This window comes from Eptatretus burgeri, unplaced genomic scaffold (assembly GCF_056783735.1).
Source record: "Eptatretus burgeri isolate ZD-2024b unplaced genomic scaffold, Ebu_testis_v1 Ebu_testis_scaffold_3164, whole genome shotgun sequence".
Taxonomy (NCBI): Eukaryota; Metazoa; Chordata; class Myxini; order Myxiniformes; family Myxinidae; genus Eptatretus; species Eptatretus burgeri.
The window spans coordinates 5,042-29,461 of NW_028225112.1; the positions used below are offsets into that span (position 1 = coordinate 5,042).

The 24,420-nt window shown below is 46.0% G+C and overlaps 1 protein-coding gene across 5 annotated transcripts; it reads right to left on the minus strand.

Annotated features, from left to right (window-relative positions):
* Positions 1-1,394: 1,394 nt before the first annotated feature.
* On the minus strand, positions 1,395-23,764 carry LOC147006574 (F-box/LRR-repeat protein 4-like). Of its 5 annotated transcripts, XR_015054746.1 has the most exons (9): positions 23,304-23,760; positions 21,884-22,309; positions 21,182-21,560; positions 7,843-8,087; positions 7,452-7,665; positions 7,209-7,280; positions 4,023-4,157; positions 2,999-3,139; positions 1,395-2,470 (listed from the first exon to the last, which is right to left on the minus strand). XR_015054746.1 is itself a non-coding variant. In XM_085868504.1 (8 exons), the coding sequence occupies exons 3-8, from the start codon at positions 21,266-21,268 to the stop codon at positions 2,456-2,458; spliced, it is 768 nt and encodes a 255-aa protein (XP_085724630.1). In that variant the 5' UTR covers positions 21,269-21,560; positions 21,884-22,309; positions 23,304-23,760; the 3' UTR covers positions 1,395-2,455. The 5 variants fall into 5 exon arrangements, 4 of the variants coding, with proteins under 4 accessions (XP_085724630.1, XP_085724628.1, XP_085724627.1 ...); XM_085868504.1 differs by lacking the exon at positions 2,999-3,139; XM_085868502.1 differs by having other exon boundaries at positions 1,395-3,139.
* Positions 23,765-24,420: the final 656 nt, after the last annotated feature.

Here is a 24,420-nt window from a genome sequence, read left to right on the forward strand (position 1 = left end):
TTCTGGTTTGAATTCCATCAAATTAATTAAGGTGTTGAAGGTGTGTGGTGAGTGTGTCTGCTCTATATGAGGATCGCGATGATTCCAAATTGTCTGTTTAATTATTTTTCATATTTATGGGTTCGCCAATTAAGGTGTTTTTGTTTTGTTTTTAAGCTGTTGTTTTGTACTCTCCTTCTTCCTTTTCTCACAACTCTTATTCTGACGTCATTTGTCACATTGCATCGTTGATGAACGTTGCGAAGCGTGTGAATTAAAAAAAAATTGTGACCACCAACTACTCATCACCAAAACACTGCCTTTCACGCCTCCTCCGCCTCTTCTTCTACTTCTACTTCTTTGTCCATCATCTGTCTCTCCCTCTTGGCTCATTCGAAAAATAGCAAATATATTCATCACAATAATATTAATAATTGTTATTACTATTGTTATAATACTATCTTCTGTCATAGTTCCTTCTTTCAAATCTTGCTGTGATGCTTTTAACTCCTTGATAGTTGCCTACAACTACAGGTATCAGTCCCTACCTGGTTTCACTGGAGGGGAGTATCGGTTTGCTCTCCGCCAGTCTGTCCATCTGTCTGTCCAACCTGTGGTGTTTTTCCAACTTTTTCCCGATACTCTTTAACGCATTCAACTGAAACATGGTAAATGGCTTTATTATAACTGGAAGCATCCGCTCCCTCTGGGAGCAGTCAAGGGGATCATGTTATTATATTTTTGCCATTTTACTCCAAGGGGTCGCAGGATTACACACCCAAAAATGGTTGCGATCGGTTCAGCTGTTTGTTGCGGTACCTGGGAATAGACGGACGGACAGGCGGTGAATTATAGTACGATAAGTTGCAAAAAAAGTTTGAGTTTCACGTCATTTCGTCAATTTTTCCCACTTATGCCCTTTTAAACTTAGAAAATATCACATATTATACATGTGTCAGTGTTCATCTCCCCTGACTGTACCCCACTGTTTTTCACCTATTTACACCACAGTTGACAAACAACTTCATTCCACTTGAGTCATGTTCAAAGTTTTTGGTTGAACAAAATTAAGGCGATTCCATTAAGAACTTACTTTCAAATTTGACTTTCATAAGGACAACATATTGTAATAAGATAAGCAAAAAAGGTGAGGGGGGGGGGTGTCAAATCAATTACCACGACAATTTTAGGGCAGAAAAGCTCTCTCAAAGTTACTGACCACTTTGATTGCACTTTAACCTATGTATATACAATTATATATATAGTATTGGGTGTTCGTTTTGAAACAAACTATACATGAGGGAATCAGGGTAAAAATTAGGCGATCGTTTCCATGAACACTCACTTGGTTCAATAATAACAGCAATAATATCAACGAACACCAATATATTGTTGTAAAATGAATGCAGGACACATTTTGATTGAAAAAAATTATTTATCCAAGCAATTTACAAAACAAACACAACAAAACAATTTGAAAAAAACCAAACAAAACAATTTGAACACACGCAAAAAAACGGAAAAAAAATTACTTTTGGAAAACCTTTTTGAAAACTTTTTGAAAAAGTGTGGACCCTTCCTCGGTGTGCACCTTCGGTTTGCTACCATCAATTCACAAATTGAAAAAACAATCACACATGACAACAATTATTTTAAAATCCGAGCAGCATTTAAAAAAATATTCAAACAACAATATTAAATGATTATATATAATATATATATATATATATATATATATATATATATATATATATATATATATATATATATATCCATGTAAATATCGACATATTGTTACGGCCAAGGGTAGGGAGTGTATGATGAGGGTGTTAATCCTCGTTTGTCCTCAGAAGAGCCGGACCTGAGGCCACCGCTCACAATTAACTTTGTGGTGCGGTGGGTTGCTTTAGAACCACGAACACCACCCAGTTAACCACGAGTTCCAGTGTCCACCATCTAATTGTGACGTTCAACTTGAAGTCCCGTGGATTCCTGAACGGGGAGCGCGCCCTCGGCAAAACACCAATCTTATCTTGATTAGATCTTCATTAGGGCGGCTGAGCGTTTAACCGCTGGTGCGTGCCGAATATTACAGGTCAATTCGTTTGATAATTACCTCCCAGTCTATCTAGGTTCGGACAATGTTGGATCAATGGAAGGAAAGAACAAGCACGGACAGGTTGTAACGTCAACAAAGGAATTTTTTAAAAAGGAAAAAATAAATAAAAGGAACTTTTCATTTCCATGTGGTAAAAATACAATCGGATTCTCATGCATGGATCAGAGTGCTCCTCAGGTGTTTGCAACTCTGAACGGGTCATGTGATCTCACCGGCAGTTGGTATACTTGATGGAAACGTGTGGATAGCGATGTGCAAGTTGAAAGGCCATCTCCTCGTCCACCCAGAAGCAGAAGGAAATGTTAAGGAAGCAGATTTGCTGAGAGGTATCAAGCAGGTGAAACACCCCTCTTGCGGTCACCAGCGGAGCTCCTGCCACACGCACAGAGATATAATCGCTCCGATGAATGACAAACAAGGGAGAAAATAGCTCAGTCGTCTGGGGCTTTGGTGTACAGTTAACAAGGTACGAAACTGCAGTACAACAGCACTCAGTGGAGCGTATACATCCACCAGGACGATCAGGACGAAATGATTCAATTTTGGTGAAGATCTAGAATCGGAGACTGTAATTCTTTCAGCGATTCTTCACCATTGATAGATAGGGGGTCAAAACCGATATCTGAAAACGTTGTATGGACGGATTCGGAAGAAACTTGGTGGATGAGTAGTGTAGGTGACAAGAACAAGCCGATTAGATTTTGGTTCAGGTCCCAATGCAGATCCGGCCGATCAGTGGACGACAAAACGTAAACTGTTCAGCCTGGAGGAGGTACGCACTCCACCGAGTGTCGTTCTTATTTCTACTTGCAATTTTTATTTTCCTTCCACTTCAAGCAACCTCTGTGACCCTCTTGGATCCAGACACGCCAGTTCCAATGATCCCCTGAATTCCCGTACTCAGTACGTCCAGGTGCTCCAGTAAAGGGCAGTGAGTGGCGAGCGATTCGAGGTCAGTGTCGCTGATGGAGGGGTGAGCCGTTAACACCAGTCGGCGTAGTCTGGGCAGCTCTCGCGCCATCTCAATGAGAGCGCCACCGCCTGCCCGCACACGCGTACACCAGCCAAGGTCCAGGTCTTGTGTGGAACAGTTTAAGTGTGGAACAAGAAAATCAGCATCAGTGTTGCACGCAGTTTTTAAATTCCCATTTATTCAAGAACTGCATTGTACAATTAGAGAGGCATTATAGCCACCAGTGTTTCCGAAAAAATATAACTTGACAAACTAACCAGCTCAACAAAACTATTCAGTGTTCTGATTTATCAAGATACTGGAAGGAAGAAAAAAAGAGGATTTAAAACGATGAGGAAAGGGGAGGGAAGGGGGTGTGATGAGAGGAGGAGAGTTGGTTGTTGAAAGTCACAATATAAATGCTGTATAAACTAGAAGGGCACTCGGTGGAGCTCGTACCTCCACCATGCTGATCAGTTTACGTTTTGCCTCCCACTGATCGGCCGGATGTGGATTCGGACATGTTTCGTCCGAATCCGTCCATAACTTTTTGAGATATCCTGCAACATGTCGTTTTCGGCCCGATCTCTCAATGGTGAAGAATCACTTTTAAATTTCTCAGATCCGGATCTGGATTCGTATCTTCAACAAAATCTAACCATTTCGTTCTTGTCACATACACAAGCTCTCCACTAAATTTCATCCACATCCATCCACAACTTTTTGAGATATTTTGTTCACAAAGAAACAGACAGACGTGGGTGAAAACATTACTTCCATCCATCTTCGGTGGCGGAGGTAAAAAAAATCTTCTCTGAAACTGCTTAACAGATCGATGTGAAGCGTTACATGTTTGATTGACTGTCCACGTGGAAAGAAAGTATAATCGCTTCTTAAAAGAAACTTAAATTTTCTATATGGAACGAAATATTGTCCCAAACACACCGCTTTCTCCTTATTCAACACATATACCTCAATATCCTGACAACGGGATGTCAGGTGTGCCAATCCGACCTCCATCAGCCTGGCGGATCTCCACATGTTGAGCGAGTGAAGCTGTGGGCAGTTTGAGGCCAGACTGAGTAAGACCGTGTCAGGACGTTTCACCTGAGGTTGGAAAGATGAGGAACGTGCATCGTGACACCCAGAGCTGCAGGGGAAGGAAATGCTTCTGCGGATCCGAAAACACAAAGGATATGCAAACGCAAACAAATCTCCAACAAAGATGTCATCAGCGGCAGTGTCCGACAAACATACAGTCCTTGTCTCTTTTCATATTTCAGGCACGAGCTTTGATTGAAATTTAATTCCTTTATTATCCCTAAGCTTAAAATATTTTTTTTTATCTCAGCAATTATTATCAAAACTTTTTTCTGAATTATTTCCAAACTACATTATCCCGAAGCTTTTTGAAAAACACAGGCGGGTATTGTAATCGGCTCTGTGTGTGTGTCCCTCCGTCCGTCACACTTTGTCCTCCTCAAGGGATGGGCAGAAATTCACCAAACTTGGTAGTTGTGATCAGCACTTGGCAAGAAGGTGCAAGAACACAATCATTTTTCGCCACACACCCTTTTTAACATTTAACATCTATCGAAAATTCCAGCAATCTGTGTGTGTGTGTGTGTGTGTGTGTGTGTGTGTGTGTGTGTGTGTCTGTCTGTTTGTCTGTCTGCGACTGCAGTTTCTCGACGACCGCCGGTCCGATCGGATTGAAACTTGCCAGGAATATTGCCGGGGCTCCGCGGATGTGCCTTTCGAGGTTTGATGTCAATCGGACGAGCGGTTCCCAAGTTTTGGCCATTTATCTGTCGACCAATGACAAGACACGGTGTTATGACGTCACGGATGACGTCACAATTAATGTTTATTTTTTATTATTTTTATTTTTTTTGCACGATTGACGGTCTGATCTGATTGAAACTTGCCAGGAATATTGCTGGGGACCCACGGATGTGCCTTTTCGAGGTTTGATATTAATCGGACGAGCGGTTCCCAGGTTACGGTCATTTATCTGTAGACCAATATCTGGAAGAGAGGGGGACGGGAGAGGGGGGGATGAGAGAGAGGGGCGAGAGAGGAGGGGGAGAGAGGAAGGGCGAGACTTGGGGTGAGCGAGGAAGGGCGAGACTAGGGAGGAGAGAGGGGGGCGAGAGAGGGGGTGAGAGAGAGGGGCGAGAGAGGGCTACACATACTGGCACTCACCTACGAGCACGCACCTACGGGCCCAAACTCGTCTATCTATAGTTCCAGCAATTTCTGTGTGTCTGTCTGTCTGTCTGTCCGTCTGTTTGTCTGCGACCGCCGTTTCTCGACGACCGCCGGTCCGATCTGATTGAAACTTGCCAGGAATATTGCTGGGGACCCGCGGATGTGCTTGGCGGAATGGCGGTAGAAGGAGGGAGGTGAGGGTGGTGGAGGGTTTCCGGCTGTGGCCGATGGCCATGGTGCCGTTTGGAATGGCGGTGATGCGATGTTTGCGGGAGCGAGTTGTGAAGGTAAAGGTCGTGGCTGTTGGCGTTGTTGTTGTTGTGAAGCGGCGTTGTGGTTGGTGGTTGTTGTGTGATGGCGGTTGGTTCAAAATAAAGACAGAACAGAAAAACGGCGATCTCAAAGCGTCGCAGCCCGAATGAGTCACATTTATTCCCTCTAAACAACGCGTTTGGGGCTAACTACACATGTATTTACAGAGATATCTCACCTATGGGACCTGAATGGTGATTTGCGAATTTCCACAACCGTAACAATATTAATTGGATAAGCGGCTCCCAAGTTACGACCATTTAGCTGTCAATCAATGACAAGACACGGTGCTATGACATCACGAATGACGTCACAATTAATGTTTATTTATTTATTTATTTATTTATTTCTGCACGATTGACGGTCCGATCTGATTGAAACTTGCCAGGAATATTGCCGGGGCCCCGCAGATGTGCCTTTTCAAGGTTTGACATCAATCGGACGAGCGGTTCCCAAGTTACGGCCATTTATCTGTCGACCAATGACAGGACACGGTGCTATGACGTCACGAATGACGTCACACGTCTTCTTCTTCGTTTGGTATGACGTCACAATCGACGCTGGGGACCTGAGTATGTGCCTTTTCAAGGTTTGATGTCGTTATTTATCCGTTTCAGCTGTTTCCCAAGTGTTTCCCAAGGTTTGAAAGCTATTTTTTTCCCAAGGTTCGAATAAATTGTTCAAATTATTAATTTATCCAAAGGTTTGAATTTACCCAAGGGAAACAACTGTTTCCCAAGGGTTTGAAAGCTGTTTTTTTCCAAAGGTTTGAATTAATTGTTGTGCTTGGTAGACATTTGTGAATACATTTACAGAGAGAGGGGCGAGAGAGGAGGGGAGAGAGGGGGGCAAGAGAGGAGAGGGAGAGAGGGGGTGAGAGAGAGGGGGTGTCACAATGCAAGAGAGGTGGAGAGAGGAGGAGGCGAGAGAGGGGGACGGGAGAGGGGGGATGAGAGTGGGGGCGAGAGAGGAGGGGGGAGAGAGGAAGGGCGAGACAAGGGGGGAGAGAGGGGGGCAAGAGAGGGGGAGGCGAGAGAGAGAGAGCGAGAGAGGGCTGCACATACTAGCACTCACCTCCGGGCCCGTACAAGTAAATACAAATTTTAACGTTTCGATGAAGCTTGGGACATGCAATCAACATTGGGGGGACGCGTGAAATACGAAACAAATTCCTTTGGATTTGTTCCCCAATTCGTGCCTCGGGATGGGAACTTTGAGTCACAGAGATCAAAATGGAAAAATATTTAAATCAAAATTTGATTTTGGGTCATTCGTGGTGGAACTTTGCAAAATCTTTCTGCTTTGCTTGGGGCGGGGGGGGGTTGAGATAGCGAGCCATCGACCTCGCTCTAGTTTCCTATCTTTTTGCAGCGATTAAGATTCAAAAGGGATTTTTTTACTGTGTGAATTGCAACCATGGATTCGATGTAGGGATGAGCAGCGCCTGGAGCTCATCGTCATGAATCATAACCACACATCGACCGTGTTTATGTTTATGTGACGAGGAAAGGAAATATCAAACAAATCAGATGAACTCATCCCAAGCAGGAAGTGAATCAGTTTGTCTTCACAATCGTACAGGACAATCATTTGACTGTAAAACACCTCTGCGGTTGCACATAGAGGTGTACATACCTGAGAACAGTCCACGAGGTTGAGATGCCTCAACTCTGTGCACTTGGAACTGATCCACAGGAGACTCTCCGTCTGAAACAAGATGGAAGTACAATGTCATCCTTTAACACTGGTTAAAATAATCCCCTTCCCATCCACGGAGCACACACAACGAGAGAGGAAAATCAAGATTTACTTTCAATGGTTTTCTAAATGACACAATTGCGAGAGAGTAAACGAACATAAACTCGGTGAACAGCTCACACTGATCCGCGTTCGGTACAGGACGAGGCGTTGCAGCCTCCGCAAGGACGAGAGCTGTTTGAATTCCTCGGGTGGTATTTGGTCACACGACGACAGGTCCAGGTGACGAAGATTTTGGCAGAGCATGGTGATAGAGTCCAAGCATCCGTACGTCATCCAATGGCAATTTGCCAGCTCCAGGTGCAGTAGGTGCTCAGCAAACCCACCGAGGAAACTGAAAAGGTACCGTAGGAAGACATTGGGACGGTGTTTTAAACAAAGCAGTGAGAGACGAGACCAAGTTCAAAACCAACTTCCATCAACCCACGTTTGCTGTGGTGGAGACAGAGAAGTGGAGAGGGTTCACCGAAACCCAGGCCGTGGATTACTAACTTTGCATCGAATTACTCACTTTGTGAGGAGTGTAGGACTGAAGCCACCATTGTTTCCGGTCCACGAGAGACTGAGCGAGCATGTGTAGGTGAGACGAGGCTTCAAAGATAGAAGGTCCTCCTCGCAGAGAGATGGCCAGTAAGGTTTGAGGTCCAAGTGTTTATCCAGGGAAGAGTTGTAGCAGTGGTCGCGCAGGGTACGGCTGCTTTGAGCGAGACAGCACAGCTCAGGGAGCGTCAGGTGAGATAAAATAATTTCTATAATCTGTCGTGGAAGTAAGGATGTAACAAAAAAAAACATCGATTGAATTATCAGTGCATCAACCTGACTCGCTGTCACTGTTCAGATAGTCAAGGATGTCCATCAAATGAAACACCAGTAACCCTCAAAACAACCCAGGTAACCACGAGTGAAGCCATTAAGGACTTCCAAACATAAACAGACTTGGACAGCCATTTCATTGTTAATGCCATCGTCTGAAACCATTCTGAAGCCAAACAATGAGATGACGTGATCTGGGAAACCAAGTTAGAAAAGAAGAAAAAAAGATTCACATACTCACACACATCAAACATACATAGTAGGGGTTCACATACTCACACTCATCAAACATACATAGTAGGGGTTCACATACTCACACTCATCAAACATACATAGTAGGGGTTCACATACTCACACTAATCAAACATACATAGTAGGGGTTCACATACTCACACTCATCAAACATACATAGTAGGGGTTCACATACTCACACTCATCAAACATACATAGTAGGGGTTCACATACTCACACTCATCAAACATACATAGTAGGGGTTCACATACTCACACTAATCAAACATACATAGTAGGGGTTCACATACTCACACTCATCAAACATACATAGTAGGGGTTCACATACTCACACTCATCAAACATACATAGTAGGGGTTCACATACTCACACTCATCAAACATACATAGTAGGGGTGCACATACTCGCACTCATCAAACATACATAGTAGGGGTTCACATACTCACACTCATCAAACATACATAGTAGGGGTGCACATACTCACACTCATCAAACATACATAGTAGGGGTTCACATACTCACACTCATCAAACATATATAGTCGGGGTGCACATACTCACACTCATCAAACATACATAGTAGGGGTTCACAGACTCACACTCATCAAACACACATAGTAGGGGTTCACACACTCACACTCACACTCATCAAACATACATAGTAGGGGTGCACATACTCACACTCATCAAACATACATAGTGGGGGTTCACATACTCACACTCATCAAACATACATAGTAGGGGTGCACATACTCACACTCATCAAACATACATAGTGGGGGTTCACATACTCACACTCATCAAACATACATAGTAGGGGTGCACATACTCACACTCATCAAACATACATAGTAGGGGTTCACATACTCACACTCATCAAACATACATAGTAGGGGTTCACATACTCACACTCATCAAACATATATAGTAGGGGTGCACATACTCACACTCATCAAACATACATAGTAGGGGTTCACAGACTCACACTCATCAAACACACATAGTAGGGGTTCACACACTCACACTCACACTCATCAAACATACATAGTAGGGGTGCACATACTCACACTCATCAAACATACATAGTGGGGGTTCACATACTCACACTCATCAAACATACATAGTAGGGGTGCACATACTCACACTCATCAAACATACATAGTGGGGGTTCACATACTCACACTCATCAAACATACATAGTAGGGGTGCACATACTCACACTCATCAAACATACATAGTAGGGGTTCACATACTCACACTCATCAAACATACATAGTAGGGGTTCACATACTCACACTCATGAAACATACATAGTGGGGGTTCACATACTCACACTCATCAAACATACATAGTAGGGGTTCACATACTCACACTCATCAAACATACATAGTAGGGGTTCACATACTCACACTCATCAAACATACATAGTAGGGGTTCACATACTCACACTCATCAAACATACATAGTAGGGGTTCACATACACTCATCAAACATACATAGTAGGGGTTCACAGACTCACACTCATCAAACACACATAGTAGGGGTTCACATACTTACACTCATCAAACACACATAGTAGGGGTTCACATACTCACACTCATCAAACATACATAGTAGGGGTGCACATACTCACACTCATCAAACATACATAGTGGGGGTTCACATACTTAGACTCATCAAACACACATAGTAGGCGTGCACATACTCACACTCATGAAACATACATAGTAGGGGTTCACATACTCACACTCATCAAACATACATGGTCGGGGTTCACATACTCACACTCATCAAACATACATAGTAGGGGTTCACATACTCACACTCATCAAACATACATAGTAGGGGTTCACATACTCACACTCATGAAACATACATAGTAGGGGTTCACATACTCACACGAATCAAACATACATAGCAGGGGTTCACATACTTACACTCATCAAACACACATAGTAGGGGTTCACATACTTGCACTCATCAAACACACATAGTAGGGGTTCACATACTTACACTCATGAAACATACATAGTGGGGGTTCACATACTCACACTCATCAAACATACATAGTAGGGGTGCATATACACTCATCAAACATACATAGTGGGGGTTCACATACTCACACTCATCAAACATACATAGTAGGGGTGCACATACTCACACTCATCAAACATACATAGTGGGGGTTCACATACTCACACTCATCAAACATACATAGTAGGGGTGCACATACTCACACTAATCAAACATACATAGTAGGGGTTCACATACTCACACTAATCAAACATACATAGTAGGGGTTCACATACTCACACTCATCAAACATACATAGTAGGGGTTCACATACTCACACTCATCAAACATACATAGTAGGGGTTCACATACTCACACTCATCAAACATACATAGTAGGGGTTCACATACTCACACTCATCAAACATACATAGTAGGGGTGCACATACTCACACTCATCAAACATACATAGTAGGGGTTCACATACTCACACTCATCAAACATATATAGTAGGGGTGCAAATACTCACACTCATCAAACATACATAGTAGGGGTTCACATACTCACACTCATCAAACATACATAGTAGGGGTGCACATACTCACACTCATCAAACATACATAGTAGGGGTTCACATACTCACACTCATCAAACATACATAGTAGGGGTTCACAGACTCACACTCATCAAACATACATAGTAGGGGTTCACAGACTCACACTCATCAAACACACATAGTAGGGGTTCACACACTCACACTCACACTCATCAAACATACATAGTAGGGGTGCACATACTCACACTCATCAAACATACATAGTAGGGGTTCACATACTCACACTCATCAAACATACATAGTAGGGGTTCACATACTCACACTCATCAAACATACATAGTAGGGGTTCACATACTCACACTCATCAAACATACATAGTAGGGGTTCACATACTCACACTCATCAAACATACATAGTAGGGGTTCACATACACTCATCAAACATACATAGTAGGGGTTCACAGACTCACACTCATCAAACACACATAGTAGGGGTTCACAGACTCACACTCATCAAACATACATAGTAGGGGTGCACATACTCACACTCATCAAACATACATAGTGGGGGTTCACATACTCACACTCATCAAACATACATAGTAGGGGTGCACATACTCACACTCATCAAACATACTGTTGCGGATTCGCGCCCGCCGGCGTGCGGACGGCCACGTAACTCGAATCGCGGCACGTCGCCCACCGGACGGACAATCCAGTCGTGACCCTCTCGGACTAACGCCGGGAACTAGTCACGGGTGGACCTTTCGGTCTCACCGCGATCGTGCCAATCGGCCCCCGCGTGGGATAGGGTTGCTCGCCAAATTCGACCTGCCTAAGTACCCACACGGAGGGTAGACCGGGCGATCGCACCTCGCCGCAGGTCGACTTCGGACACGGGCCACTTTAAGTGACCCGTTCCGTACTATCGGGATAACCGAGCGGTGTTATTCGTCGGCCTCGACGGTTCGATTAATTATCGGGCGTTTCAGCCCACGGCCAACCCTTTACGTGAAGCAAGATGGAGATTCAATAGAGGAAAAGACGAAGCGAAGCGGGAAAAACAGTTCAACATGAAGCACATTTATTTCGCGATGAACGGAAAGCACACGTATACAATTCCACCAAAAGCACATGTAAAAGAAGAAGACAATGCAATATTACACAAAAAGCAAATGCAACAATGCAGATCTATCCGACTACCGAGCACACGGCAACACTTATACAATTTTACTTCACAGACGGCGCCGACAACACATGTACCCAAAACAAAAGAAAAAGAACCACCCTCAAGGATGAGGCGGGCCTGGGGCCGAGACCGGGTCGGGCCTGCCCGTCTGATGATGAGACGCGAAGTGGCGGCGGTGCCTCAACTCCGCGGGTCTCGCGGACAGTGTCTGGTAGGGGGTGGGAAAGGGGCCCCTTTGTCGCACTATCTCAGCACGGGGGGAAACAGGAGGGGTTGCTGATGCTCGGGGAAGGAGGATATCACCCTGTCTCGGGTCCCGCGGCGAGCGTCTCCTCCTCGACCTCGGTCGCGTTGCTGGCCTCTCCCTCTGCAGCTCCCGGCACCGACGCGAGCACCCCCTCGTCCGCCTTCGCCGCCGCCCCCTCTCCACAGCCCCGTCTACTCGCTCTCTCCGTCTCCTCTCTTGGCTCGTCCCAACTCTTCACTCTTGACTTCTCCCCTCCGAACTCTGACTCTTCTTCCCAGCTCCACCGACAACTCGTTCCAACGCACCACTCCTTGACTGGCGAACGCAGACGTTTCTATAAGCCCCGTGGCTTCGCTCCTTCACCTTTGACCCTCTGCCTCCGACACTTCACCTCTCTAACTGGCTCCCCATTGGACCGAGGAAAAGTGGGCGTGAATGCTTTTTGATCCATGAATTTGCATATAGCGACCTCACTCCAACGCCCTGGAGGCGGAGCCAAATCGCCCACGCTCTCCGATAGGACGGAACAAAAGTGGGTGTGAGTCGTTTTTGATCCGTTCTCTGCGGAAAGTCTGTGATGTTTTTGAACACGCTGCTCGGTGCGCGTCCTGCACGAGTCCAGTATCGGTGCCCACAAGTGGCGCGGGAATGGTGGTGATGCGACGGTGGCGAGTTGTGACGGTGACGGTTGGTGTCGTGGCTGTGGTTGTGAAGCGGCGTTGTGGTTGGTGGTTGTAGAAATGGCGGCTGGTCCAAAATAAAGATAGGAAAAGAAAAACGGCTATCCTGAAGAGTCGCAGCCCGAGTGAATGACATGTATTCCCTCTAAACAACGGGTTTGGGCCTAACTACACATATACTTACGGAGATATCTCACCTAAGGGACCTGAATGGTGGTGTGCGAATTTCGTCAACCACAACAATACATAGTAGGGGTTCACATACTCACACTCATCAAACATATGTAGTAGGGGTTCACATACTCACACTCATGAAACATACATAGCGGGGGTTCACATACTCACACTCATCAAACATACATAGCAGGGGTTCACATACTCACACTCATCAAACATACATAGTAGGGGTTCACATACTCACACTCATCAAACATACATAGTAGGGGTTCACATACTCACACTCATCAAACATACATAGTAGGGGTTCACATACACTCATCAAACATACATAGTAGGGGTTCACAGACTCACACTCATCAAACACACATAGTAGGGGTTCACATACTTACACTCATCAAACATACATAGTGGGGGTTCACATACTCACACTCATCAAACATACATAGTAGGGGTGCACATACACTCATCAAACATACATAGTGGGGGTTCACATACTTACACTCATCAAACACACATAGTAGGGGTTCACATACTCACACTCATCAAACATACATAGTAGGGGTGCACATACACTCATCAAACATACATAGTGGGGGTTCACATACTCACACTCATCAAACATACATAGTAGGGGTGCACATACTCACACTCATCAAACATACATAGTGGGGGTTCACATACTCACACTCATCAAACATACATAGTAGGGGTGCACATACTCACACTAATCAAACATACATAGTAGGGGTTCACATACTCACACTAATCAAACATACATAGTGGGGGTTCACATACTCACACTCATCAAACATACATAGTAGGGGTTCACATACTCACACTCATCAAACATACATAGTAGGGGTTCACATACTCACACTCATCAAACATACATAGTAGGGGTTCACATACTCACACTCATCAAACATACATAGTAGGGGTGCACATACTCACACTCATCAAACATACATAGTAGGGGTTCACATACTCACACTCATCAAACATATATAGTAGGGGTGCAAATACTCACACTCATCAAACATACATAGTAGGGGTTCACATACTCACACTCATCAAACATACATAGTAGGGGTGCACATACTCACACTCATCAAACATACATAGTAGGGGTTCACATACTCACACTCGTCAAACATACATAGTAGGGGTTCACAGACTCACACTCATCAAACATACATAGTAGGGGTTCACAGACTCACACTCATCAAACACACATAGTAGGGGTTCACACACTCACACTCACACTCATCAAACATACATAGTAGGGGTGCACATACTCACACTCATCAAACATACATAGTGGGGGTTCACATACTCACACTCATCAAACATACATAGTAGGGGTTCACATACTCACACTCATCAAACATACATAGTAGGGGTTCACATACTCACACTCATCAAACATACATAGAAGGGGTTCACATACTCACACTCATCAAACATACATAGTAGGGGTTCACATACACTCATCAAACATACATAGTAGGGGTTCACAGACTCACACTCATCAAACACACATAGTAGGGGTTCACAGACTCACACTCATCAAACATACATAGTAGGGGTGCACATACTCACACTCATCAAACATACATAGTGGGGGTTCGCATACTCACACTCATCAAACATACATAGTAGGGGTGCACATACTCACACTCATCAAACATACTGTTGCGGATTCGCGCCGCCGGCGTGCGGACGGCCACGTAACTCGAATCGCGGCACGTCGCCCACCGGACGGACAATCCAGTCGTGACCCTCTCGGACTAACGCCGGGAACTAGTCACGGGTGGACCTTTCGGTCTCACCGCGATCGTGCCAATCGGCCCTCGCGTGGGATAGGGTTGCCTGCCAAATTCGACCTGCCTAAGTACCCACACGGAGGGTAGACCGGGCGATCGCACCTCGGCGGAGGTCGACGTCGGACGCGGGCCACTTTAAGTGACCCGTTCCGTACTATCGGGATAACCGAGCGGTGTTATTCGTCGGCCTCGACGGTTCGATTAATTATCGGGCGTTTCAGCCCACGGCCAACCCTTTACGTGAAGCAAGATGGAGATTCAATAGAGGAAAAGACGAAGCGAAGCGGGAAAACAGTTCAACATGAAGCACATTTATTTCGCGATGAACGGAAAGCACACGTATACAATTCCACCAAAAGCACATGTAAAAGAAGAAGACAATGCAATATTACACAAAAAGCAAATGCAACAATGCAGATCTATCCGACCTACCGAGCACACGGCAACACTTATACAATTTTACTTCACAGACGGCGCCGACAACACATGTACCCAAAACAAAAGAAAAAGAACCACCCTCAAGGATGAGGCGGGCCTGGGGCCGAGACCGGGTCGGGCCTACCCGTCTGATGATGTGACGCGGCGGGCGGCGGTGCCTCAACTCCGCGGGTCTCGCGGACAGTGTCTGGTAGGGGGTGGGAAAGGGGCCCCCTTTGTCGCACTATCTCAGCACGGGGGGAAACAGGAGGGGGTTGCTGATGCTCGGGGGAAGGAGGATATCACCCTGTCTCGGGTCCCGCGGCGAGCGTCTCCTCCTCGACCTCGGTCGCGTTGCTGGCCTCTCCCTCTGCAGCTCCCGGCACCGACGCGAGCACCCCCTCGTCCGCCTTCGCCGCCGCCCCCTCTCCACAGCCCCGTCTACTCGCTCTCTCCGTCTCCTCTCTTGGCTCGTCCCAACTCTTCACTCTTGACTTCTCCCCTCCGAACTCTGACTCTTCTTCCCAGCTCCACCGACAACTCGTTCCAACGCACCACTCCTTGACTGACGAACGCAGCCGTTTATATAAGCCCCGTGGCTTCGCTCCTTCACCTTTGACCCTCTGCCTCCGACACTTCAACTCTCTAACTGGCTCCCCATTGGACCGAGGAAAAGTGGGCGTGAATGCTTTTTGATCCATGAATTTGCATATAGCGACCTCACTCCAACGCCCTGGAGGCGGAGCCAAATCGCCCACGCTCTCCGATAGGACGGAACAAAAGTGGGTGTGAGTCGTTTTTGATCCGTTCTCTGCGGAAAGTCTGTGATGTTTTTGAACACGCTGCTTGGTGCGCGTCCTGCACGAGTCCAGTATCGGTGCCCACAAGTGGCGCGGGAATGGTGGTGATGCGACGGTGGCGAGTTGTGACGGTGACGGTTGGTGTCGTGGCTGTGGTTGTGAAGCGGCGTTGTGGTTGGTGGTTGTAGAAATGGCGGCTGGTCCAAAATAAAGATAGGAAAAGAAAAACGGCTATCCTGAAGAGTCGCAGCCCGAGTGAATGACATGTATTCCCTCTAAACAACGGGTTTGGGCCTAACTACACATATACTTACGGAGATATCTCACCTAAGGGACCTGAATGGTGGTGTGCGAATTTCGTCAACCACAACAATACATAGTAGGGGTTCACATACTCACACTCATCAAACATATGTAGTAGGGGTTCACATACTCACACTCATGAAACATACATAGCGGGGGTTCACATACTCACACTCATCAAACATACATAGCAGGGGTTCACATACTCACACTCATCAAACATACATAGTAGGGGTTCACATACTCACACTCATCAAACATACATAGTAGGGGTTCACATACTCACACTCATCAAACATACATAGTAGGGGTTCACATACACTCATCAAACATACATAGTAGGGGTTCACAGACTCACACTCATCAAACACACATAGTAGGGGTTCACATACTTACACTCATCAAACATACATAGTGGGGGTTCACATACTCACACTCATCAAACATACATAGTAGGGGTGCACATACACTCATCAAACATACATAGTGGGGGTTCACATACTTACACTCATCAAACACACATAGTAGGGGTTCACATACTCACACTCATCAAACATACATAGTAGGGGTGCACATACACTCATCAAACATACATAGTGGGGGTTCACATACTCACACTCATCAAACATACATAGTAGGGGTGCACATACTCACACTCATCAAACATACATAGTGGGGGTTCACATACTCACACTCATCAAACATACATAGTAGGGGTGCACATACTCACACTAATCAAACATACATAGTAGGGGTTCACATACTCACACTAATCAAACATACATAGTGGGGGTTCACATACTCACACTCATCAAACATACATAGTAGGGGTTCACATACTCACACTCATCAAACATACATAGTAGGGGTTCACATACTCACACTCATCAAACATACATAGTAGGGGTTCACATACTCACACTCATCAAACATACATAGTAGGGGTGCACATACTCACACTCATCAAACATACATAGTAGGGGTTCACATACTCACACTCATCAAACATATATAGGAGGGGTGCAAATACTCACACTCATCAAACATACATAGTAGGGGTTCACATACTCACACTCATCAAACATACATAGTAGGGGTGCACATACTCACACTCATCAAACATACATAGTAGGGGTTCACATACTCACACTCGTCAAACATACATAGTAGGGGTTCACAGACTCACACTCATCAAACATACATAGTAGGGGTTCACAGACTCACACTCATCAAACACACATAGTAGGGGTTCACACACTCACACTCACACTCATCAAACATACATAGTAGGGGTGCACATACTCACACTCATCAAACATACATAGTGGGGGTTCACATACTCACACTCATCAAACATACATAGTAGGGGTTCACATACTCACACTCATCAAACATACATAGTAGGGGTTCACATACTCACACTCATCAAACATACATAGTAGGGGTTCACATACTCACACTCATCAAACATACATAGTAGGGGTTCACATACACTCATCAAACATACATAGTAGGGGTTCACAGACTCACACTCATCAAACACACATAGTAGGGGTTCACAGACTCACACTCATCAAACATACATAGTAGGGGTGCACATACTCACACTCATCAAACATACATAGTGGGGGTTCGCATACTCACACTCATCAAACATACATAGTAGGGGTGCACATACTCACACTCATCAAACATACTGTTGCGGATTCGCGCCCGCCGGCGTGCGGACGGCCACGTAACTCGAATCGCGGCACGTCGCCCACCGGACGGACAATCCAGTCGTGACCCTCTCGGACTAACGCCGGGAACTAGTCACGGGTGGACCTTTCGGTCTCACCGCGATCGTGCCAATCGGCCCCCGCGTGGGATAGGGTTGCTCGCCAAATTCGACCTGCCTAAGTACCCACACGGAGGGTAGACCGGGCGATCGCACCTCGCCGCAGGTCGACTTCGGACACGGGCCACTTTAAGTGACCCGTTCCGTACTATCGGGATAACCGAGCGGTGTTATTCGTCGGCCTCGACGGTTCGATTAATTATCGGGCGTTTCAGCCCACGGCCAACCCTTTACGTGAAGCAAGATGGAGATTCAATAGAGGAAAAGACGAAGCGAAGCGGGAAAACAGTTCAACATGAAGCACATTTATTTCGCGATGAACGGAAAGCACACGTATACAATTCCACCAAAAGCACATGTAAAAGAAGAAGACAATGCAATATTACACAAAAAGCAAATGCAACAATGCAGATCTATCCGACTACCGAGCACACGGCAACACTTATACAATTTTACTTCACAGACGGCGCCGACAACACATGTACCCAAAACAAAAGAAAAAGAACCACCCTCAAGGATGAGGCGGGCCTGGGGCCGAGACCGGGTCGGGCCTACCCGTCTGATGATGAGACGCGAAGTGGCGGCGGTGCCTCAACTCCGCGGGTCTCGCGGACAGTGTCTGGTAGGGGGTGGGAAAGGGGCCCCCTTTGTCGCACTATCTCAGCACGGGGGGAAACAGGAGGGGGTTGCTGATGCTCGGGGGAAGGAGGATATCACCCTGTCTCGGGTCCCGCGGCGAGCGTCTCCTCCTCGACCTCGGTCGCGTTGCTGGCCTCTCCCTCTGCAGCTCCCGGCACCGACGCGAGCACCCCCTCGTCCGCCTTCGCCGCCGCCCCCTCTCCACAGCCCCGTCTACTCGCTCTCTCCGTCTCCTCTCTTGGCTCGTCCCAACTCTTCACTCTTGACTTCTCCCCTCCGAACTCTGACTCTTCTTCCCAGCTCCACCGACAACTCGTTCCAACGCACCACTCCTTGACTGACGAACGCAGCCGTTTATATAAGCCCCGTGGCTTCGCTCCTTCACCTTTGACCCTCTGCCTCCGACACTTCACCTCTCTAACTGGCTCCCCATTGGACCGAGGAAAAGTGGGCGTGAATGCTTTTTGATCCATGAATTTGCATATAGCGACCTCACTCCAACGCCCTGGAGGCGGAGCCAAATCGCCCACGCTCTCCGATAGGACGGAACAAAAGTGGGTGTGAGTCGTTTTTGATCCGTTCTCTGCGGAAAGTCTGTGATGTTTTTGAACACGCTGCTCGGTGCGCGTCCTGCACGAGTCCAGTATCGGTGCCCACAAGTGGCGCGGGAATGGTGGTGATGCGACGGTGGCGAGTTGTGACGGTGACGGTTGGTGTCGTGGCTGTGGTTGTGAAGCGGCGTTGTGGTTGGTGGTTGTAGAAATGGCGGCTGGTCCAAAATAAAGATAGGAAAAGAAAAACGGCTATCCTGAAGAGTCGCAGCCCGAGTGAATGACATGTATTCCCTCTAAACAACGGGTTTGGGCCTAACTACACATATACTTACGGAGATATCTCACCTAAGGGACCTGAATGGTGGTGTGCGAATTTCGTCAACCACAACAATACATAGTAGGGGTTCACATACTCACACTCATCAAACATATGTAGTAGGGGTTCACATACTCACACTCATGAAACATACATAGCGGGGGTTCACATACTCACACTCATGAAACATACATAGCAGGGGTTCACATACTCACACTCATCAAACATACATAGTAGGGGTTCACATACTCACACTCATCAAACATACATAGTAGGGGTTCACATACTCACACTCATCAAACATACATAGTAGGGGTTCACATACACTCATCAAACATACATAGTAGGGGTTCACAGACTCACACTCATCAAACACACATAGTAGGGGTTCACATACTTACACTCATCAAACATACATAGTGGGGGTTCACATACTCACACTCATCAAACATACATAGTAGGGGTGCACATACACTCATCAAACATACATAGTGGGGGTTCACATACTTACACTCATCAAACACACATAGTAGGGGTTCACATACTCACACTCATCAAACATACATAGTAGGGGTGCACATACACTCATCAAACATACATAGTGGGGGTTCACATACTCACACTCATCAAACATACATAGTAGGGGTGCACATACTCACACTCATCAAACATACATAGTGGGGGTTCACATACTCACACTCATCAAACATACATAGTAGGGGTGCACATACTCACACTAATCAAACATACATTGTAGGGGTTCACATTCTCACACTCATCAAACATACATAGTGGGGGTTCACAGACTCACACTCATCAAACATACATAGTAGGGGTTCACAGACTCACACTCATCAAACATACATAGTAGGGGTTCACAGACTCACACTCATCAAACACACATAGTAGGGGTTCACACACTCACACTCACACTCATCAAACATACATAGTAGGGGTGCACATACTCACACTCATCAAACATACATAGTGGGGGTTCACATACTCACACTCATCAAACATACATAGTAGGGGTTCACATACTCACACTCATCAAACACACATAGTAGGGGTTCACATACTCACACTCATCAAACACACATAGTAGGGGTTCACAGACTCACACTCATCAAACATACATAGTAGGGGTTCACATACTCACACTCATCAAACACACATAGTAGGGGTTCACATACTCACACTCATCAAACACACATAGTAGGGGTTCACATACTCACCTCAAAAGGTAAAATGTCAAAATATCCATTTTTTGTGAATGAGGAAATCTTCCCTTCCTCTTTGTTTGCCCTCCTTTCTTCCTCCATCTGTTTGACCAGATCTCATCTCCTCTTTCTTTCCATCCTGTTTTGCTTCTGCCGAAGTCTATCTGACCCAGCATCATCTTCATTTTTGCTCTTCTTCGGTTGCATAATGTACACCGGGACACCGCACAGAACAACAGCGGCCAGTTCCATGGGGAAAGCGCTCAGGGAGCAATTGAACTCCAGACGGAGGACGTTCGTTGCAAAACCCGGTGGTTGTATCGTTGGGGAAAACGTGAATGGGTCGTTCGGTGGAAGATTGGGGTCCACAGGGCCGGACCACAGCGTCCGCCACCTGCATCGTACATCACCAAAGTAAAACTTATGAGGAGTGTCCTTTTGATTTTACCATGAAGTAGACATTGTGTATTAGGGTGTGGCTGATGTCATACAATACCAGGTAACTAATCTGGTTACAAAAACCTGGTTACAAAAAGGTAACTACTCCATTTATATAACGAAGATGTTTTTGAAATCCCGTTACCATCATGTAAGACCAGTCAGAGGCTCAACATACTCCCAAAACAAATGATAATTGGTCATTTCGTCCCTTTTGGACTCATGAGCATAAACACTTTAAAAGTCGTTGGAGATTTAAACCAAAAGGGTCATTGGTACCTGTACACAGCAGACTCTTCACCTTCATCCCAGGACCTGGCCAGAATCCGAACCACGTATCCAGGGGGGAACAACTCCAAGATCGAGACCCTGGTCGGGAAGACTGGCTCATCGAAAAGTAACTCGATGAAATCCTGGCTTTTAAACCACTCGGGATTCTTGGGACAACGTCGGGGTGTACATCGGGACAAGCGGTCACACCATGCCCCGTATGTTCTCGGCACGGTCACGTGCATGAAGGACCCGGATGGGGAATATATGCGAAGTGGACCCACCAGGTCGCTGATGGAATTGTATCCTTCACACTGGGAGCTCAGGTCCAGAATGTGGCTCACGTGTTGAGACATCTCGGGAAGAGACGGCTGTGTGAAGAAACCTTCTTCCTGCAGTCCTGGTGCATTTCCACGCCGTTGGTTTCTCCTGGTCCTGTTGAACAGGAAGTGCAGAGCAGGATGAACATACAAGTGTCTTACACGCAGTCGTTGGATTAAAATCCACAATCGTGATCCAGCACACGTAGATCACGTGATCATTTATTTATTGCACTTGTTATCAGGAACTCAGATGATGTCATCACTTTTCCCCCACATTGTATCACTCAAAAACCTACTCTCATTTATGTTGATCATTTGTGTTGAAAAAAACTTTATCATTTGTGTTGAAATCCCTTGAAGCAGACACTTCTGCCTCAACTTTTCAGCATTTACAGGAGGAGACCGAGCAGAACTTGAACTTCCAGATTTGCAGGACAAGGACGTGTGGAGTTCTAAACTCAGAGGCTTAGTGACCAAACTCGAAAATCTAGAAAGGAACAGATCTACCCTGGCAGTTCAACACAGATGGACCGAAATGGATGATCTTCATAAAAAAACAAGACCAAATAGTGTTTGAAGTTTGGAATTCTTCACGGGAAACCGACAGTAACGTGATGAGATATGGATATGGCATTCCGTCCATCTTCGGATCGACTTGCCTGTGCGAGCAAGTGATCTCAACGATGAACTTCATAAAAAGCACACTGAGAAACCCTCCTCTTCTTCCCCCCCCCTCTCCTATCTCTCCCTCCCTCCTCTCTCTACCCCCTCCCTCCTCTTCTCCCCCCTCCCTCCTCTTCTCCCCCCTCCCTCCTCTTCTCCCCCTCCCTCCTCTTCTCCCCCTCCCTCCCTCCTCTTCTTCCCCCCTCCCTCCAATACCCCCCCTCCCTCCAATACCCCCCCTCCCACTTCATGTTTTTCTCAGTAAACAACGGGTTGTATTTTCTCGGACATAAATATCATGAGTAACGATGGAGTGAGTGGAGCAGAATGTTCATGAAGAACAACATGACGTCATTTGATGAAATACGTCAGCGAAGCGACGAGTAATTTGACGGGAAACCCGATATTTCGATGTCCCACCCTGAAGAAGCCCCTGTACTTACTGTGACGAACGACTTCGCCGCCGTCCTCCTCCAGTTGGGTTCATTGTGGATTGAGAAGGGAAACCGAGGGAATGGTCAACGACCTGGAAGGTTCGGGTGAAGGGAGCAAAGACTCGCACGATTTGAGGCCTCCTGTATCAAGTCCGACCATCTTCTCCAGCAAACTCCGTGACCAGGAACTGGCGCTGAGAAGGACGTTGCCGTTGACTCCGCCCCTCACGCACGGAAATGGCGGCTTGATCCGTTCGGATGACGTCATCACGTTCTCACGTGGTATCGCTCAAAAACCTTCAATTTTATCACAGCACATTTTACTCGTTGAATGCTTTCCTAGATCTACGAACATCTAGATTTACCACACAACGTGTGTGAGTGTGTGTGGGTGTGTGTGTGAAAGGGTGTGGGAAGCTGAAAATTTTGCATGCACATCCAAATGGAGGGGTAGTTCAAAATGTATGAAGGCCTCAAGGATTGGTCTTTTAATTTGGAAACGGGCTCCTGGCATGGATGGGCAAAAATGATGGTGTTCAGACCCCGAAAATGGACACATTTCCCCTTATATCTTGAGAATTAAAGCAGCTAAAAGAATGAGTGAACACTTTCTCGGTTCAGAAGGAGGTCCTGTATCACGTGTTCACATTTGAGAGAGCTCCGACTTAAAATAAAAAATTATTTGGAATTAATTAAATTAAAATAACAACATAAAACGGTCCTCATCCATCCATCCATCCATCTATCCACTTGTCAATCCATCCATAAATCCATCCATACGAGCCTCAACAATGTAGACAAAAAAAACAAAAGAACAAGGTGAGAACGACATATCAGGCGGTGTATTGCCGCAATCCGCTGTTTGGTCAAACATAAAATGGATCTATTTTACTTTTTCGTTCATTGGCACAAGAAATCCTCTTCGTCCGTTAATATCATCAATTTAACATCACGTGGTGATTATAACAAGGAACGTTAAATGTTCAACTTAACATTTCAGTTTGAACATAAATCAAATGGGCGACTCTGATCAGGGAAATACAAGAGTTGTGACGTCACCGTCGAGAGGTAAACTATAATAATCTATAATCCAGCAATGTGTGTGTGTGTGTGTGTGTGTGTGTGT

What these genes read in the sequence shown, in the direction of transcription:
- LOC147006574 (XM_085868501.1), bottom strand. Translation starts at nt 21,268, where the DNA reads ATGGAGGAAGAAAGGAGGGCAAACAAAGAGGAAGGGAAGATTTCCTCA. An exon ending in AGTCCTACACTCCTCACAAA is followed by an intron (nt 7,666 to 7,842) that starts GTGAGTAATTCG and finishes GTACCTTTTCAG; the next exon opens with TTTCCTCGGTGGGTTTGCTG. An exon ending in ACCTCGTGGACTGTTCTCAG is followed by an intron (nt 4,158 to 7,208) that starts GTATGTACACCT and finishes TTCCAACCTCAG; the next exon opens with GTGAAACGTCCTGACACGGT.